The 21,650-nt window shown below is 32.8% G+C and overlaps 1 protein-coding gene across 1 annotated transcript in view; it reads left to right on the top strand.

Moving 5' to 3' along the window:
- LOC149803201 (ADP-ribosylhydrolase ARH1-like) overlaps nt 1-21,650 on the top strand; it is a 60,337-nt gene that overhangs the window by 29,712 nt on the left and 8,975 nt on the right. Inside the window, exons 5-10 of the mRNA XM_089952820.1 lie at nt 2,307-2,382; nt 3,527-3,583; nt 6,726-6,847; nt 11,814-11,919; nt 15,157-15,330; nt 17,805-17,855. Coding sequence (XP_089808946.1) covers nt 2,307-2,382; nt 3,527-3,583; nt 6,726-6,847; nt 11,814-11,919; nt 15,157-15,330; nt 17,805-17,855 — 586 coding nt within the window. The remainder of the gene's footprint in view (nt 1-2,306; nt 2,383-3,526; nt 3,584-6,725; nt 6,848-11,813; nt 11,920-15,156; nt 15,331-17,804; nt 17,856-21,650) is intronic.

The raw sequence follows: 21,650 nt of genomic DNA, 5'->3' as shown, positions 1-21,650 counted from the left end.
TAGAGAGAAATGTCTCAGTTTTGGGCTTTTACACTTGGTATCAATTTATTTTCTTTGTTGTTGCCAGATTTTGAGTTAATTATCTTCAGATCATTTGGATTTCAAAAGGATTAATTCTTTATTCTCTGGAAATATTTTAAGAGTGCTCAAATAGAACTTTTGGAAAGACATTGCTTACAAATTTAATTTGGATTTCCATCACTGGAGTGCCATTATTTGAGTTTCTACAAGGAACTGTAGATAAGCACAGTACTGACTAAAGCATATGCCATTGACATCCATCTTGGATTTTCCATCAGGATTCTAACTTGAAATTATTAGAACATTTGTTACTAGGACTTATTCTTGGATTAGTTTTGGATTCGATTCTTAAAACTGTAATTTCTTTTTTTCTCTACATGTTTCCAGGGAAATAAATTATTTGTTAAATTTTAAAAAGATTGTTGTATTCTCTCTTTTTGTATTACATTCAATCCTAAACGCATAACACAGAATCTGACCTGATCAGGAGGTTCTGCCTAAGAGGCTAAACAAACTTACAACACTTTGTCAGTTGAATGTGAACAATTCATATATTCTGCCCAACTGATTAATACCAATTAAGCAATTAGTCAAATTCAACAAAAGCCTTCCCAGATCTCATGTATGCACACATACATTTAGCATCATACATGTATTAGCTAGTTCAGATCTTGGAACTTGTGGTTGCAGCATTAGCAACTTGATTTCGTGGACTTAATAATCATTCCTTATTTTATTTGTCTAAGATTATTTTGTGGTGGCAACAGTGGGATACAAGCCACTATCATAGAAATCTCTTTGCTTTGCCATTTCTTGTAGTAATGATGGACTCAGTGTTAACCTCTATGGCAAGGATGCCTCAGCTGATTAAGGAACTAGGTTTGACAATGTATGTTTAACCAACTCAGTGGCAGAAGCAGACATTATACTTTTTGTGGGCTGTCTAGTTTATTCCTTTCATAAAGCCAAGAAGAGATCATGTTGTCCATCCTCTACATGTATGCTGTCTATATTGAGACTGAAACAACTGTTAACTACAGACAGGAATGGCCATGTTTGTAAAATGATAAAAGCATTCAAACATCTTGCATTGATGTTGTTCTCTAGGACTGGTTATTAAAAGTTATTATAAATTAGATACAGTATCACGTGTGTGTGTGTGTGTGTGTGTGTGTGATTTGGATTTTTAATTTAGCTTTAACAATTTTTCAGTCATAGTGCTATGATGTCAGCAGTGTGGCAGTTTATAGTAAAGTCTAGCACTGGGGCATCATGCCACAGACATGTAGCATGATGTCCCATCCAGTCACATTATCCTGACATGAGGTCAACCAGTCCTAATACTTACATCTTAATGCTGAGTGCCTAGCAAGGCAGTTGTTAGTACCATTTTTATAAGTCTTTGGTATGACTCAGCAAAGGTTCAAACCCATGACTTTCCACATCCGAGGCAGACACTTTTACTACTAGGCCATGGGAGCAGTTTAACAGGGAGTTAGACATTTGGAACTTATGATTGCAGCATTTACAACTTGCTTTTAAAGGACATGCAAATTGTTTCCCACCTCTTGCATGTTACATAATCACAAGATCAAAATTTCTTACATATTAAATTTTTGCACAATATTGTTTTAATAAGAATATTTTTCTTGTAAAACCCATATCCATATTTTTTAATTTATTTACTTGACCACGTTTCAAGCAAGTTTAATATGTTTGGTTAGAGTTTTTTTCTTTCTGGTTTTGCTATATTGAAGAATCTTAGACATTATATATATATAATTTTCCTTTCCCATCTATGGTTTCAATATTTGTGTGAATTTGCATTCACAAGCTGTAATAAGTCATCTACTACCCAATGCACCTCTGTCTGCGTGGGTTCGAGTCTCGGGCTTGGCAAATGTGGATATGTGAGAAAGCTTGCCGGTAACTTCTCATGGGTCGGTGGTTCTTTCCTGGATTTTCCTGGGTTCTTCCTCCATCATTAATACTGGCTGCCTATAACAACAACAACAACTACCCAATGCATGTAAGTATTATCAGGCCCACTTAAGACTCTTGTTTTCCATAAGTTATGGCATGGCAGAGGTTTGAGTTCATAATGACTAATGAATTCAAGTTGAAGAGTATAATTATTTAAATGGCAGCAAATATTGAGTTTTTTCCAGTTATGTGGCAATGGTATCTTAAAAGTTATGTTACACTGTGACACTTTATATATGATATTATTTTGCTATGATAATGTGCCTTGATGCTGTTTAATCTGACTGCTTGCAATTCTTTAGGACTTACCACTCAAGAAAGCTGTCATTGGTTGAAACCAAAAACACCACAAGGTTATCATATTCCATTCAGTAAAAGGTAGGTAACTCTTAAATCAAATTTAATGCATTTGTAACCTCGTTCATTATTCATGCAGCTGCCAGCATCTTAATTATAAGCTTTTAGATACAAATCCCATTATTAGGCTCAAAAACCTCTTACACTTGAATGGTCAATATTAAAAACTTCTAGTTCACTTCATAATTCTGGATACACTACATTTTTGTCCTAACAATAGGAGACATGTACAAAAGCAGGGAGGACAATTTTTTTTTAAAATAAGGACTGTCCTTTATTAAATCTTTAAAAAATGTTATAAAAAAAATATAGAAATATGTTTTAATTTTTTTACAGTTATATTAATTTGTTCTTATTACAGAAAACTACTGGAAAATAAAGATGAGTAATGAAAAAAACTGAGTCTATTATTGAATGGGAAATCATCTTTTGACAGTTTTCTTTAATTGGAAGAGTGTTTTTTGCATCTTTTATTAGCAAATCCAGTTTATATTAGGAATGATGCTGGAGAGCTGGATCCTGATATCAGGTGCAGCATCAAGTATAATAATGTAGCCTTTATTATTATATAATCTAAACACTATTTAAAAAATGTATTTATGATACATAATTTCTTATTTATTATCTTAAAATATAGTTCTAACCATTCCAGCTTGTCCTGACCTTTTAGGCTAGTGGTGTGTGTGCCAGACAGTGAGACTGATGAGGTTGGTTCAATCCCAGCCACAACAGTTAGACTTTAAGTTGGCCCCCATTAACATAATTGATGACTAGAAATTGGTGGTACTACCATACTCATGAAATAGTAATAGTTGCTCTTGTAAATGAACATCCAGATAATGATTTAAATTACACTTATTCCTTCCAATTTAACAATGTCTATAGTAAGGTTAGATAAGTAGTGAATGTGTTTGAAAACTAAAATGTCATCAGCAGAAAACATTATAATTTATATGTTAAGTTCATATGATGAGTTACCTAACGAAAGAATCCAACATTTGCACAAAATGTGAGAAAGCTAAGCATGGTTTATTAATAAAAGGCTCAAAAGAAAATTAAGATCTTTTCATGTATTTAAATTAAAGTGATTTTCTTTATATATATATCTATATATATATATATATATATACATTTTCTACTTTGTGTTTCCATATATACTTTACAGGGATGGTGGCTGTGTAGCAGCCACAAGAGCTATGTGCATTGGGCTGCGTTTTCCAAGGTACATTTTATAAAATCTGGGGGTTGTTCTGAGGAAGATATTTCTTGACATTCCATTTGAACACTGCTAGTTTAATATACTTTATGCATAATGTAACACTTTTAGATATGGTGTGTATATTATTAGTTTGTGCTGCTTACAATATTGATTTTGTGATTCATGACAATATGCTGTAAATATTATTGGATATTTTTCATTTGAGATGGGTATTATGACAGTGATCGCTATTCATTACAGTGTGTTATTTAGAATTATGTGTATTATTTCATACCCATGGTACAGGAGTTAAACTAGACTTGGAGTTTAGGGATACATTATTTCTTTTGAGCACAGTACTTAGGAAGAAGTGAGAACTGAATATAGAGAAGTGGGAACAATGCAAGAAGCTGTATGTATGTATGTATGTATGTCTGTGTGTGTGTGTTTGTGTGTGTGTATGTGTGTTTGTGTGTGTGTGTATGTATGTATGTATGTATGTATGTATCTTTTAAGCAATAGTTTATCTTCAGGTGGACAATTCTCTTATTCATGTGCAGTGTTTTCATACCTGAAAATTGTTGTGTTTGGATGGAGAAATATATGCATTGTATTTTGGCCATATGTTTTGAAATGACTAAAGATGAATTATGCATTGGAGTTGATTTTAACTGAGAGATTTACCTGCATTGCAATATTATAATTAAAAAATAGCTAAAAATAATTGTAATCAAGTGCCACTTTACAGTATGTTAAATCATGGGATTCACAATAATTTAATACTGTTTGATATGTCTGTTCAATAACTATGCCTAAATGAAAACTATGACTATTAGACTTATCTGGAAACTGACTTCTGTACTGGTCATAGACCAGAAAGCTTATGGGATGACTTTTTGTCCATCATCCTTTTTTCTGCCTTCCTCTTAATCACACGTTTGTTATCATTGCTTAGTTAAAACTACTTAGAAAATTGCCATGAAATTTTACACATGCATTGGACCTGAATGAGAATGGTGCTACCTAGATGTCCAATATGGCCACCGCAATGACCATCTTGAAAATATTGTTATTGCTTCTCCTCATGTCAGCATAACATTTTACTTAAAGTCTTCTTATAATGTCTAGTTGGTCCTAAATGAAAGTTGTGCTGATTTGACATCTGACCTGCAACAGCGTCAACAAGGCAGACTTTTTCAAAATCTTCTTATTGCATCTTCTGAATGGAAATTTAAAAATGGTACTAACAGCTGCCTCGCTTGGCATTCAGCACTAAGAAGTTAGTACTAGGACTGATCATTCAGGTGTCAGGATAATATGACTGGTGGGACATGATGCTACATGTCTGTGGCATGGTGTACTATACATCACTATAAACTACCACACTGCACACATCATAGCAATATGACTAAAATTGTTAAATTTACAATAAATCCAAACAACACAGACACCTGAATGGAAAGTCATATAGGTAGGGGGTTTAACCAAAAGGCTTGTGATGTTGTCATGTTGGTCCTAGTTTAAAGTAGTGTAGATCTTCCATTTCAAATGGCTGCCACACCAGTGGTCTTAAAACCCATGTTACTGCTACTCATCCAAGAATTTATGGTCATACCAACATGGAATTTTCACCAGAATACTTCTAATAATGTATCTGGAAATGGAAATAATGCCAATCTGATATCCAGTATGACTGCCATGGTGGCCTTCATTGAAATCTTGTTATCAATACTTCTTATGATTGGTCATATCAGCTTGGTATTATCACTAACATGATGCCTTATTATTATTTGTTGATCCTGATGAAAATGGTGCTAACCTGTAAGCCATCATGTCCATGATGGTGGCCAGCTTGAAGATCTTGGTGTCACCACTTCTTCTGAATGGACAGTCTTGATAATTTGGGGTTTGCACTAAAGGACTTCTTATGATATCTAGTTGGACCCAAATGAAAAGTTTTTTGATTAATGATAACCATCATGAAAATCTTACTCTTTATAAAGGGATGACCTCATTCTCATAATGTTTTCACTAAAACAATTCTCAGAACATGCTGTTGGTCCTAAATGGAAAAAGAGCTCATGTGGCCTCCCAAAATTTGAAAACTCTTTTTCACTCATAAAGAGTACTACAGTATCCCCCACAATTTTCAGATGAGTGTAAAGCACAACTGATAAAACCGTATAATACACTTTGTATTTAATTATTTTAATATTTTGTTTTTATTGTTTCTACTTTTTCTTCACTTACAGATATAAAATGGTAATATTTACTTAGTTACCCCATAGATACACAGTCAAATGTATGGTTATTGGACCCATATTAATCTGATTCTTCTAGTGGTAGGCATATAATAAAATAATTTACCTGAAATTTATACAAAGGTCTGTATGATTGTATCATCAAACATGGGTGTATCTTCTGGGAAATATGGTCTGTGAAGCTGCAGAAACTGTCACTTCTGTAGAGCAGCCACCTGTGTACAGTACAATAGATATTATTTATAAATATAGGTTATGTTAAAATATAATTATTAATCATTGTTACAAACTGCTTGCATGCAGAATAAAGAAGAGGCACAATGAAGTTCAGGCAACAAACACAACTTAACTTTCTGTCCTGTTAACAGGTTAGTTATTTAGTACCACTGTGTGAAGGCTTACGTACATGACTGCTATTTAGAGAATGATTATACTTTTGTTATTACAGAAGAAGAAAATATATTGACTTTAGATACTGTGTTGTCTCATAGTGTTTATTTTGTTTAGGTCAAAACATTAATCATAATTTTCAGCTGACACTCATGTTCAAATAATTGCAGAATTATACTAAAACGTCCCTCAAGAATGTGCACAAGAAATTAAATGACAAGGTATATTATACTTTTTGTGCATTTATGGTTTATGAAATCTTTGGGGACACTTAATGGTACAGGTTCATGAAAGTATCATTTAATTCTAGGAGAAAATACTGTGCTTACATCTAACCTAGATTTCTACCTTGTATGTTAGTGTCTGGGCCTCAAGCAGCAAAGTATAAAACTTGTGAAGTCAGTGTAATGTGAATTATACAGTTAGCAATGATAAAATATAACATGCAAGGTTTATACAACCAAAACAATATTGCAACACTTGATTTCATATTTTTCCATTCATTTTGCTTCCAGACCTGAGGAGTTGCCACACCTAATAGTTGTGAGTGTGGAGTCAGGTCGGATGACACATCACCACCCAACAGACTACCTAGGCAGCTTTGCTTCTGCTCTGTTTACCTCCTATGCAATCCAAGGTTAGAAAATAGATTAAATCAGACAACTTTTCAAGAACATAAGACCTTGTAAATTAAGTGAGACAACCAGATAAATGAAAATTGTTAATTACTTCAGTAGAAATTTTGTTTTTTTTCAGCTTTATTTATTTTACACTGGTTTTTCATCAAGGTTTTAGAACTTACATGAGATACTCTTTATAAATATAAGGTTAGCTAAACTTTTAATCAAAGCATCAATGAACACTAGAGGAGCAGGGAAAAGCACCAAACTTGGATGAGTGCCCATATTTTTTAGATAATTGACAGTGAGATATTAAAATATATCAGTCGGGCAAAGCTGTATTTCATTATTTAGACCTATTTGAGTTTTTTGTTCTGCTGCTGCTTCTTCTTTCTCTCTTTCTCCCATTCCACATCAGGATGTACAAATCTTTAAACAATGTTGGCTGTAGACCCATTAGTGTACATTCTTGCAACCAGTGATATGTGATAATGCCAGAAAACAAACCACAAAAGCAAAAGAGTTGACCAGGATTTGCAACTTTTTATAATTAGTTTTCTACATGTATCATATAACCATCAACTAATTGTATTTACATGACCTTATGAGTAACAAGTTAAACTTGCACAATTGTATTTAACAACAGCAGACAAATCAGGCAATGAATCAAGTTAATTGCAAACCAAAATTAAGCGGCAGTCAAAAATATGAGGCAGCATAAGCTACTGAACTAGAGTGCAAGCTTGCCAAGGCCACACAAAACTTTTTAAATGTAGAAATAAAGAATAAAAACTTTTACAAGTTAACTCACAATCAATAAAATCTTTAATTAATGATGTTAGACTCTGAATAACACACAAAGAATTGTCTTCTTTCTGTATACAAGTACCTACATAACACACAATGATCTTTCTTATTATACAAGTACCTACATAACACACAAAGAATTGTTTTCTTTCTTTATACAAGTACCTACATAACACACAAAAATCTCCCTTGGTACACAAGTACCTATATAACACACAAAGATCTTTTGGTACACAGCTACATACATAACACACAAAGAATTGTCATCTTTCTGTATACAAGTACCTACATAACACACAAAGAATTGTCTTCTTTCTTTATACAAGTACCTACATAACACACAAAGATCTTCTTTCGATACACAAGTACATACATAACACACAATGATCTTTCTTATTATACAAGTACCTACATAACACACAAAGAATTGTTTTCTTTCTATATACAAGTACCTACATAACACACAAAGATCTTCTTTCGATACAAAAGTACCTACATAACACACAAGGATCTTCCTTAGTATACAAGTACCTACGTAACACACAAAGAATATTCTTCTTTCAGTATACAGTAACCTACATAACACACAAAGAATATTCTTCTTTCAGTATACAGTAACCTACATAACACACAAAGAATATTCTTCTTTCAGTATACAATAACCTACACGAGACACAAAGAATATTCTTCTTTCAGTATACAGTAACCTACATAACACACAAAGAATATTCTTCTTTCAGTATACTTTGGAAATCATTAGTGTGTATAAAGTTAATTATCTAATTACTGTCAGAATGTTGATTCATTTGTTTGTAAAAATACACCAATACAGTTTTTGCTAAATCATGTAGCTCTTCTGCCATTTGTAGTAAACATGTTTTTCTAGTTGACAGTTATGTTTGGGCAAATGTTGTATTGAGTAAGTCACATGTCTAAGATCACCGAAGTCACAGCAAATGCAATGAGAATAGATAATAATTTATTTATCATACTTACTTTGTTAACACGTATTAGCAAATGAATAAGTCACGAATGTGTAAGATCACAGAAGTCACAGTGAATGCAGCCAATAAGTAGGTTTCATCATGATACGTCACAAGTGAATTATTGAACATACTTGCTAACTTAAAATTAGTAAATGTTGTTTTGAGTAAGTCAGACTAGGATTACCAAAGTCATTAGTGAATGCAGCAGATGAGTGAGTTCCATGATGTAAGACACAAGTGAATTATTGAACATAATAGCTAACCTAAGATTAGTAAAAGTGATGTTGTTTTGAGTAAGTCGGACATCTTTAGGATTACCAAAGTCATACAATGAATGTAACAGATGAGTAAATTCCTTGATCTTAGACAAGTAAATTATTGAACATAATTGTTAATCTAACATGTATTAGCCTAGTATGTTGATGATTGACACATCTGAATTATTCAACATAATTGTTAACCTAACATGTATAAGCCAATGTTGATAAAAGACACATCTGAATTATTCAACATAATAGTTAACATAAGGTGTATTAGCCTATTTTGATGAGAGACACATCTGAATTATTCAACATAATAATTAATGTAATGTGTATTCCCTGAAGAAGAAAAAAACACTGTAAAAATGAAAAGATAAGAACTTACGGTTATAAGAATAAAATAAAAAAATGTCATAGAATAATCCTCAAATTAAAATTTTAGAAGTCCTAGTAATTTAATGTTCTAATCAATTCAAGTTTGAGTCCCGACGAAGAGTCCAAGATGGAAGGCAATGATGTATACTGCATCTTGTAAAATCCTGTTATCTACAGTTCCTTGTAGAAACACAAGAAATAACACTCTTGTTGGAAATCCAAAATGAAATTTTTAAGAAATGTCTTTGTTCAAGAATTCTGTATGAGCACTCAAATATTTCCAGAGAAATGAATTAATATTTTAGAATCCAAATAATATGATGAAAAATTAACATATAACTTGAAAACTGGCTACAAGAGAAGAAACGAGTTGACATCAAGTGTTTTAAGCCCAGACTGAGATCTCTCTCTCTAAGCAACACTATTAAAACTAAGTAATGCTCAAATTTGGAAATCCCAGAATTGCGAAATGGTCACTGTTTACATATAAAAATCATGTAACCGCAGTATGACCTTGATACAAAACAATCATTTTACTCCAAGAAGATAATCAAAAAAAGTTGTTTACTTAAGTAAAACTATTTACAAGTCTAGGGCTCATGGGTCAGTGGTTCTTTCTGGGGCTTTCCCGGGTTCTTCCTCCACCATTAATACTGGCCGCCATGTATAGCCTATTGTGTGCTGAAAAATGACGTTAAACCCCACAACAAGAACAAGTCTAGGGTCACATATCCAATACAGCCTCGATCTCATCGTTATTATTCCCACAATAAAAATAAATTTAAAAAAGAACTTGTTCACGTGGCTATTACTAATTTTGAATTAAGGGCAGGAATTAGGTCAGCCTTAGGTTTTTACACTGAAGAGTCAAGGTCAAACTATTTTCTGAAAAAAATTCCAAATCACATAATCAAGATTATATTATAATAGCATATAATTGAATAAAAAATTGTAAAGCTGACAAACAATCAATAAAATTAAAATAAATGTAAATTAAATCTGAAATACGTAACAATAGACACATCTGAATTATTCAACATCATTGTTAACCTAAGGTGTCTTAGCCAAAGTTTGTATCAAACAAGTCACATGTCTAAGAATACAAGTCATTTGTGAACACAGCAGATGAGACTGAGTTCCTTAATGATTGGCAGGACCATATTATTCAACATAATTGCAAACCTAAGGTGTATTAGCCAACAGTATTAGCCATCATAATAGTCATATGTCAAAGAATACAAGTCATATATGAACACAGCAAATGAGACTGAGTTCCTTAATGATCGACTGGAGCAAATTATTCAACATAATTTCTATCCTATCATGTATTAATATATACCTGCAAGGAAACATCAATTCACAATTCTGTTTTAGTATTTGAAATTTTTTTTGGAGAAAAGGTTGTTTAGACTGTTTCTATGTTGAGCAAATAAATACAATGCACCTATTATAACACTTAAAGTATCAGTTAACCATGACACCCTAATGGATAAAACATCTAAGCATGCTTGTTGTCATGTCAATTGACAATGTTTTACTACTGATGTAGACAACCAGGGTTAACAAGCCACTCTCACATTTCATTTGCTTCCTGACAGAATATTCTTATTTGTAAGAACTGTCATGTGACTATTAATTCATCAAGTCTGCATTTCACAGAGTAAATTATGAGAAATAACTGAAATATTTTCCACTTACCAGAAATCATTTATATGAAAAGGAACTGACTTTGTTTGATCAATCATTCAGGATTCCAGAATCCAGGATTTTTAATATATGTTCTATGCTGTTAATTGACTCCTGGTGTTGGTATTGAACTCCTGGTGTTAATATTTCAAGCACAGTTTACCTTTGTTATTTGCTCTAACAAAATTGTTAAAGCTGTTCATTCTAGGCATGATAATGATAAAGCTTTCTTTGCAATGTTAAAATGTAAACAGCTACCGTATACTCTTTATTGGCATCTGGATTCAATATCTTTCATCATAATGGAACTACAAAAACTTAATATGATTGCTTTATAAGATGACTAAACAAAGAGCTTTTGATTGTTCTGGAAGAATATATAACCTCCAGATTTTTGCACTTGCATCTGGATGGGCTTTACAAATCTCAAGGCAATCATACAAAATAGTTTTTCATTTTGTCAATACCATTTCTAAACAAAATGATTGCATGTATTTGTACTGAAGTTTTTGATGTTTTCTTAGACTGAATTCATCTGTTCTTTGTGGAAACATCATTTATGGTTTTGCTAAAATTCAGATGTTTGGGGGCTACTTAATTTGTCAAAAAGGGAAACGGTACTATTATTTCCACAGAGGGGTCATTCTTCATTGTACTCTTTCAATTCTTAGTTCTAGTAATGACAAAAGAATGAAAATTAGACTAAAAGATATTAATTCACAATATTTACACCCTTGTTTTGGCATCAGAACTCATCCTAATGCTGCACTGGAAGGATTGGTATTGTTTTTTCCTTTTTACCTTCAACCCAAGATTTTTCTTCACAAGTTTTAGTAAGCATATAAAGTATTGACTGTACTATTTTTCAGGCCGACCAGTACAAGAGTGGGGCAAGAGACTCATGAGTGAACTACCAAATGCACTTGCGTATGTGGAAAGTCAAGGTAGATATGTGGAAGAAAACAAAAATGGATGGTAAGTTTTTATTAAGCTGTATTAAAGTGACTTAAAAAAGTTCAAGGCCTAGTATTTAGAAGCATTTCAAGTAAATATGAAACAAATTGCACTTTGTTTTACTTTTATATCATTCAGTGACATATTTAATTGTATATTTTTAAACATAAATATTATTTTGTTAAAATGGTGTATTACGCAGGAAGGGTAAATTGGAAACTTTTTGTTAATAAGGCTTGACATGCATTTAAGGTACAAAATTAACTAATTTTGTTTAATTGGTTTGCATTTCACTGTACTGTCTGATACTATTGTAATTGATTTCTCCTGCAAGCTGTATGCATGTACATGTACACAAATTTCATTCAAGGGCTTTTCAGAGTTGCTGAGATGGAAAATTCTATTCATATTAAGTAACATTTTAAACTAAATGTTTTGCTGGTCTTTTGAAATATATATGTTAAGAAGCAACTCTTGAGAAATCCATGTCATGCTCTATTTTCTTTATTGCACCTGCTCCAGTTATATCATATGAATCATACAGATGTTAAACCATGCATTTATGAAATTACCAGACCTTAAGGTAGAATGAAGCTCATGAAAAGATAACCTGTGTATACCAGTTTTTATGACAAACAAAACGTGGACAGATACATTCTTACCTTGAACATAATGAGCAACAGTTATCACTTGAAGAAAGAAAATAATGAATATTTAATTCTGTCAAACATAATGGTAAATTACTTGCAGTTCTATATGAGAAAAGAGCTATTACTTAACATTGTTTCTATCAAAATTATTATCAGTTAAGGGGCAGAGGAAGTAGAATGTAGATTGAAAATTCTGAAAATCTGACTTTAAAAACTACTTTGAATTCATTTTTGAAATTAATGCAATGTAGAAATTAATACAAAAATATCGCTGTACCACACATGCAAAAATTTAATCACATTATATATTTGTTTACCACTTGACAGATCACAGTAATTTCAATGAGGACTTTTGCTTGCTGACAGGAACTTGCATTTATTTCAGTAGTTTATTTTCTGAACTTGAATACTATTAAAATAACTGAAACATTCCTTACTTAGATGATGGCTTTGTGGTTTGTGTAGAAAATAACATGGTCTGTTACAACCAGTTATAACAAAGCAATATATTCCCATACTATTTTTCAACTATTCCTTTCCTTAATTTTAGCCTTGTTAAGATGGATCAGATTAAAATTATGTGCTAATACTTAAAATTTACAATATCCATTATAATGTTGTAAATCTCAGTTTTAAAAGTATTTTGGTTCAATTGTACAACAAGCTGTATAGAGTTTGTAAATGTGACAAATGCCAGTACATCTCATTTACTGCTGAATTTACTGCTGTTAAGTGTCATCAAAATCATTAAAACATCATATTTAGAAACTGTGGCTATTCGCTGGTAGTATTGTTATTGACCCTGTCAAAGACTTCAGATAAGTCAGAAATCCAACAACAAACTTGTTAAAAAGTTTCTGTCCCTTGCAGCTGAAAGGCAGAATAAGGCAGTGTCCATCTGCTATTCAGTTTTCATAACTTTACAACAGACATATATTATATATATATATATATATATATATATAAAGGCAGATAGATTGATAGGCTTGTAGTTATTGTAGGTAGGTGGATAGGTTGGTTAACAAAATACTATTTATCCTCATACAATGATTGTACAATAAGCTCTGCATTGATTGTTGAATGGATAGACTCCCAGTAAAACATAATAACCATAAATTACAGCATTTACTGGCCGTACAGCTGTTGACCCTGTAAATATAATAAGTGCCTTTAAATTTCACAGTGACATCAAATAACAAGTTGAACACTTGAAAAATGCCTTTACATGTCACAGTGACATCAAATAACAAGTTGAACACATGAAAAATGCCTTTATGTGTCACAGTGACATCAAATAAGTCATTTTTTTTACATCTGACCTTTTTAAAAATGTTCTGTCCCATGCAGCTCAAACAGAGAAATGTTGATGACCATCCTGTTGTCAGTTTTGAAAACATTAGATAGATGTATCAATAGACTCATCAACAGGCAGATGGGTTGGTGGGCTGATAGCATGGTTAAAAAAGAAATGATATTCATCCTCATAAAATATACAAGAAACACTATGCACTAGTAATGGAATGCACTGAGACATGGATGAAAAAAACAGATTACGGGATAAGGGACATGATTGATCAATATGTATCCAAAACAGTGACATTCACTGTTGATTTTGTACTTGCATGATAATTGGCACATTGTTTACAGGTACATTGTCAACAGTAATTGTCACAGTTGTGATGTTTATATGTACATTATCAACAGTAATTATCACAGTTGTGATGTTTATTGGTACATCGCCAACAGTATTTGTCACAGTTGTGATGTTTATAGGTACATCGCCAACAGTATTTGTCACAGTTGTGATGTTTATAGGTACATTGTCAACAGTAATTGTTATATTTGTGATGTTTATAGGTAGATTGTCAACAGTAATTGTCATAGTTGTGATGTTTAGGGACATTGTCAACAGTAATTGTCACAGTTGTGATGTTTATAGGTACATTGCCAACAGTAATTATCATAGTTGTGATGTTTATAGGTAGATTGTCAACAGTAATTGTCATAGTTGTGATGTTCATAGGTACTTCGTCAACAGTAATTGTCACAGTTGTGATGTTTAGGGACACTGTCAACAGTAATTGTCATAGTTGTGATGTTTAGGGACATTGTCAACAGTAATTGTCACAGTAGTGATGTTTATAGGTACACTGTCAACAGTGATTATCACAGTTGTGATGTTTATAGGTACATTGCCAACAGTAATTATCATAGTTGTGATGTTTATAGGTAGATTTCCAACAGGAATTGTCATAGATGTGATGTTGATAGGTACTTCGTCAACAGTAATTGTCACAGTTGTGATGTTTATAGGTACATTGCCAACAGTAGTTGTCACAGTTGTGATGTTTATAGGCACATTGCCAACAGTAATTGTCACAGTTGTGATGTTTTTAAATACATTGTCATCAGTCAGTGCCACATCAGTAAATCAGTTAGATTTCATTCTGCTTAATTTTTGTTTTTAAGCATTTTCTGTATATAAGAATAATGAATATTTCAAATTTTAATTCAGTTTTGTGGTAATTCCATTATAGAAACTATATGTAGATAACTCTCGAAACCCATGAATAGGGTCTCTGATGTCATTTATATGCTTTAATTTCAGGAGCTACTTTAAAAATGCTTGGGAGCAGTATCTACATACTCGTGGTATAAAAGATGGAATATCTGAGCCTGTTTTCCCCCCAAAATATGGAGTAGAGGAGAGAGATGAAGCTTACAAATCATGGAGCTTTAAAGGCTGGGGAGGTGCAAGCGGCCATGATGCACCAATGATTGCGTGAGTTGTGTAGAGAAGGTTTTAGGCAAAATAATTTATCAATGCAGGACAAATCCACCTGCCCAATGCCTGGGACAGACTCAGTTCTGCTTGGACAAGCTTAAGTTTGCAAGTCATAAAAGTTCAGAGAGAATAATGAGAGAAAGGTCATGTTCAGTTTGAGCGCTTTATGTTCAGCAAGTTGTATACTCTATGATCTTACCACAGGACACATATCAGTACGTTTATTTAGCATCTCTATGTACTGCAATCTTCTATTATATAATTCACTGTCAAAGTCAGACACTTCCATCTTGTAGTTGGTGTCAAGGTCAGTCTTGCATTTTCTTGCACAAACATTATACTGTAAATGTTTATTATTATATGAAACAAGTTGTGAGAAATAGGACTAAATATGAATTTTTTAACTTGTGATTAATTTTAATTGTTATATTTGTGAGTATATGAGATTTTCTGACTTTCTATTCCTCACACAGCCACAGGCATGAGTGAGCAGGCTCATCCTTAATCATGATTCTGACCAATAAACAGTCTGACTTCAATTCCTCACACAGCCACAGGCATGAGTGCACTAGGTTCATTGATTCTGGCCAATAAACTGACTAACTGACTTCAAGTCCACACACAGCCACAGGCATGAGTGAATAGGCTCATTGATTCTGGCCAATAAACAGTCTGACTGACTTCAAGTCCTCACACAGCCACAGGCAGTGAGTGAGTAGACTCATTGATTCTTGCCAATAAACTGTCTGACTGACTTCAAGTCCTCACACAGCCACAGGCATTGAGTTAGTAGGTTCATCCTTAATCATTATTCTGACTGACTTTCTGGACTAATCAAGCTTGCTCTGAAAAGACCACTTGTCAGAGATTGGTTTGAAGCATGTCATTGGTTTTAAGGTCTCTTGGTGATAATTATTAATCACATAATTTGCAAGATTTCTGCTACAGATGTATTTGGAAATAAAAGACACTTGAGTCTAATGGTTTGCCACATGGATTTCTCAAAATAAATTATTGATATACCATACTTAGGTACCCAAAACGTGATACTTATAATCTTTTATTTACATGGTAATTATAAGATCCTGTACAAAATTTTCCACATGGATTGGATATGGAATCCATATGTACTTTTACAGAAATATCCATATGGACATTTTTATTCTATAGCTGAACCACTCTTATGGATTTCAGTGAATCCATATGGAAATGTTATGGATTCCTTACGTACTCCGTATGGAAAATCCCATGAAATATGCAAATTAGTCCATGAGATGTGTAAGTTGTCCACATGGAATAAAATTAAAATTCCATATTGAATTTGGCAATAATCCATATGGAATTTGTGATTAATCCATATGGAATTTGGCAATAGTCCCTTTTCATGTTGTAGCTGATTGCAATGTATGACAAAATCTGATTAAAGTAACTACTCCTGCACATTTTGATGGATTGAATATTACAGTGCAATTGCTAAATATTATGGGCAACACATGAAAATGCACGTCTTTTAGTTTTTATTGTGATGTCCTTTTTTCCTGTAGGTGAATGCAGTGTATGACAGAATCTTATCAGAATAACTTGTTTTGCAGTTTGCTGTAAAGCCTATTATTATCATCATCAATAGATGCACATGTCAACAAATCTTTGTGCTTTCTTACTTTTTACATGAGTTATTGCCCTTTTTAACTGAGTTGAATGCAGGGTATCACAGCTGTCACTGCAACTATTGTTGCTGTTTTTAATGAATTGATGTAAAAAATTGTATATATTATAATCATACATGCTGGCCAGTCATTATACTCATACTATTTTCAGAAGTGTTCTCTTATTTCAATTACAGACACTTCACCATCATGGGATAGGGGTGGTTGTGGGGGTATATTTACCTGGGCAAAGTTCTACCCTTTTTGTCATGTGACTTTTTATAGATAAAAGAAAGTTGTTCCATGGATAATCACAATACAGAACATTCAGATAATCATAGGGACAACCATAACTAAGAATATTTTGTTTTGTATTGACTGATACACTGTACTATTTGGTCAGAAGTAGAGCCAAAGACAGAATTCTTCAAAATGGTCCAGGGAAGACACTTTCACTAAGGATATTGCACATTTCATGATCTCTGGATGGTTTTAGGTGCCACCGTTTAAATGAATATCAGTGTGCAGTCAGTACAATCAAATCGGTAGTCATCTTGAGCATGGTAATGAGATGGTCTTTGACAATGTGGAATTTTTATCTTGAATGATTGAAAATGGGGCCAGGATCATTTTTTCAAGAATCTATCTATTAAGATCCAATTTTTCATTATTACATAACTAAAATTGGGAATTCTGCTGGATTTTCAAATATTTTGTTTATGGATTGGGGCTTTTTAAATTGCAATTTGAACCCCACCAGATCCCTACAAAGATCTGAACAAAGAATCTTGTATACAGTTTTTTTAATATTTGAATTTCTTTCAGGTATGATGCACTTCTTGGTGCACGAGACAATTGGAAGGAACTCTGCCACAGGTAAATACGATGAATACTTTTGTAATAGATAGAAATTATGTATGTTGTAGAAATCATGTGTACATCAAATGTCAGCCTTTGTCTAATCTCTGTGAAAATTGTCAATATATCTAGACAGTAAGATAAATTAGATAAATTATAATAAAATCATAATTATATAATGATCACACAGGTAACTATCTGGGCAGTAAACTAAAGGTTTGTCAACTTGGATGACCCTTATGAAATACAGACCTTTACAATGACTGCTCAATGAACTGCCCTGGCAATAAGATAAATGGTTAAATGACCATACATGACCCTTATAAAGCAGAATGAAACCAGTCAGGGGACTGTCTAGGTAGTACGATAAATAGTTGTATGTTTGGATGACCTTTATCAAGCACAGTTAAACCTATATGTAACAACTGCTCAGGGAATTATCTAGAAAGAGTTATAGAAACAATATAATGCTTAATGGTCTCTGATCAAAATATAAAATGTTTATTTTCTAATTTTGCTTTCTTACAATATGCATTATAAAATGTTTCTTCTTTTAAAATCATTTTCATATCTACTGGTCATAGAACATATTGACATGGTTTTCACAATAAGACTTATGATATCTAGTTTGTTCTAAATGAAAATGGTTCTGATCCAGGATCCCATATTTCCACTATGGTAGATAGATTAAAAATCTTGTAATTGCTGTTCCTCCTAAATGGAAAGTTATCAAGAAAAGACTTTTTATGATTTTTTGGGTGGTCCTGAATGAAAATACTGCTGATCTTACATCCAAATTGGCTACTGTTGCAGCCATCTTGAAAATCTTGTTATTGCTACTCTTCTTAAAAATGGAAAGTCATGCTGACATAGACCATGTTTTCATCAAAGGACTATACTATGGTGTTTAGTTGGTCCTCAACTAAAATGTGGCCAATATGGCATCTAGTATGTCCACTATGGTGACCATCCTGAAAATATTATGCTACTGATTCTGAATGGATGGTCATATATACATGGGGTTTCAATAAAAGACTTCTTAAATTAAATGAAAATGGTGCTGATATTATATCTGTTATGTACATTTAATTTAATTGTTTGTTTGTTTGTGTTAATTTTTTTTATTCCATTACATGTTATTGTACTGTAACACTGTATGCTGGACTTGACCTTGTCCAAAACTGAGTTCATTTCTGCTTCCAAAATTGAGTTTATTTCTGCTTGACCTGAATGTCTTTTTTTTCTATTTTTATTTATTTCATTTATGTAAACAACTAATAATAGCTTCATTATTCACTATGTATATGAGCTTATTATCAGGATTATTATTCAGGTAAACAAAGGAGTATATATGTTGATCAGGATCAGAGTTTTGGAGATTCCTAAGTGAATTTGGAAGGCTATTGTGTTGTAAGTAAACAAGGCTCATTAAATCATTCTAGAAGGATATTTGCCACTAGGTAATGTTGTTTTTAGAAAATGCTAATTCTGACCTGAGGTCAAACAGAGAACTATATTATCTTGTGACTGTGAGGATTTTACGAGTCAATACTTTAACATCTAGCACTTTAATTTGTAATATGTTGTGACCAGTTTGGACTGAATTTTATTTTCTTCAACTTACTGAATTAAAGCAATTATTTTCTCTGGAAATACAAAAGTGCTCTAACAAAATTCTTGGATAAAGGCATTCATTGGAATTTATATGGAATTCAAACCTGGAATAAAATTTGTGTGATTCAACAAGAGACTGTTGACACATCAGTACTTTGTAGGTTATAACAGACATGTCATCACCTTCAATTTTGGATCTTGTCAGGACTTGAACTGAGTTTTATTCAGTACTTTTTATTACTAGGACTTATGTTTTTAATTCTTGGATTTATTTGGATTTAATTAGCAATACCATAAGTTCTATTTTCTCATGTTTCTCTTTGTATTCTAGGGAAATAGATTATTTGTTAAATTTTATGAAACTTGTTGTCTTCACTCTTTTCTGTTACTTATTTTAAGAGCATAGACTTGTAACACATCAAGTTACTATGATGGCCATCTCATAGTTCATTTCTGGCTACTCCAGCTGAATGGATGGTCATGTTGACATTGGTAATCCAAGTATATCATAGATGATGATGATCCATGCCAGTGTATTATTCAGTAACATGCTATTGTAATATGCAGTGGGACATCTAGATCTTTGTCAATTTATTATGCACTGTTCCCATGTTTTACTTTTCCTAGATAAGTCATACACATTCAGTGATGTTAGGTACAATGTTTTTGCTGGTACACCACAGGTGAATTCATTTGGGAACACATACCCTTGCTTATGTTGTGATCTGTGTTTTGGGACCCCATTATGTGTGAGTTACTGAGTGAAAGATGTATTATGCAGTTCCACATCTGTCAGTTGGCACATTTATATCAGTGTCATGCATTAAGCAGTGGTACATCTGGATATGTTAGTGTATTAAGCAGTGTCACATTTAGATATGTGTCAGTGTATTATGCATTGCCACATAAAAATTGATGTCAGTTTATTAGGCAATGGCACATCTCGATTTTTGCCATTGTATTTATATGGATTAGTACAACTAAATCAATGTCAGCATATTATTATCTATGCCAGTGTATTATGTAGTGGCATTTCTTTATCAGTGTCAGTTTATTATGCAGTGTTACATTTAGATCTATGCCAGTGTATTATGTAGTGGTACTTCCATATCAGTGTCAGTGTATTATTATCCATGTCAGTGTATTATGTAATGGCACTTCTATATCAGTGTCAGTGTATTATATAGGGGCACTTCTATATCAGTGTCAGTGTATAATGTAGTGTCACTTCTGTATCAGTGTCAGTGTATTATGTAGTGTCAGTGTATTATTTAGTGACACTTCTGTATCAGTGTCAGTGTGTTATGTAGTGTCACTTCTGTATCAGTGTCAGTGTATTATGTAGTGCCACTTCTGCATCAGTGTCAGTGTATGATGTAGTGTCACTTCTGTGTCAGTGTATTATGTAGTGTCACTTCTGTATCAGTGTCTGTGTATTATGCAGTGGCACATCTGGATTAGTGTCATCTGTATTCAATATCATACCTTTAGTGTTCCAGCTAGAAAGATAAAAGAACAGCGTCTATGCCCCTTACTGTAATACCCTTTGCCACTTCATTGTACACCTGCATACTTGAACTGCAGAATTACCATTTTAAACACTGTAATGTTATTTTCAATATGACTTGCTAGTTAGAATGGTTATTTTACTTGTTTTTCAAACTTGAATCACTTGTATCCAAACCTAAATATTCCAATTACTGTATAATGCACATTTTCAAAAATAAAAACAATAGACAAATTGCAATTGAAAATCTTACCTTACCTTGTTACTGACAATGTTTGAGGAATTGACTTGTTTTAACTTTTTCAGTCTGAAACATAAATGTTACAAATGCTTACAATAGTTTAGTTTGTCTGCAGTTTCTTCTCCCTAGGTAAACTGTGATAATAAATGATCAAAATCTCTATCATGCGATATCTTTGTTACTAAATGATATGAAACGAATCATTATTTGTGATACATCATCACATAGAAAGGTGAAGAATTTCATTCCCTGCTGTCTCTAAATGTGAATCTATCTCTTATGTATATTATTGACATGTTAGCAGTTAGTGACAATGTGTAGAAAGTAATCAGTCCACTATATACAGTGTAGTTTGTCAGCTTGCTCATTTTTATCTTAGGGCCCTAGATGGCTAAGAGGTCTAAAGGGCTTACCTTTAACAATCACTGCCATATCACCTGGCTGTGTAGAT

The sequence above is a fragment of the Sinohyriopsis cumingii genome, chromosome 3 (genome assembly GCF_028554795.1).
Source record: "Sinohyriopsis cumingii isolate HCF-2022 chromosome 3, ASM2855479v2, whole genome shotgun sequence".
NCBI lineage: Eukaryota > Metazoa > Mollusca > Bivalvia > Unionida > Unionidae > Sinohyriopsis > Sinohyriopsis cumingii.
This window is presented reverse-complemented; position numbering and strand designations above follow the sequence as displayed.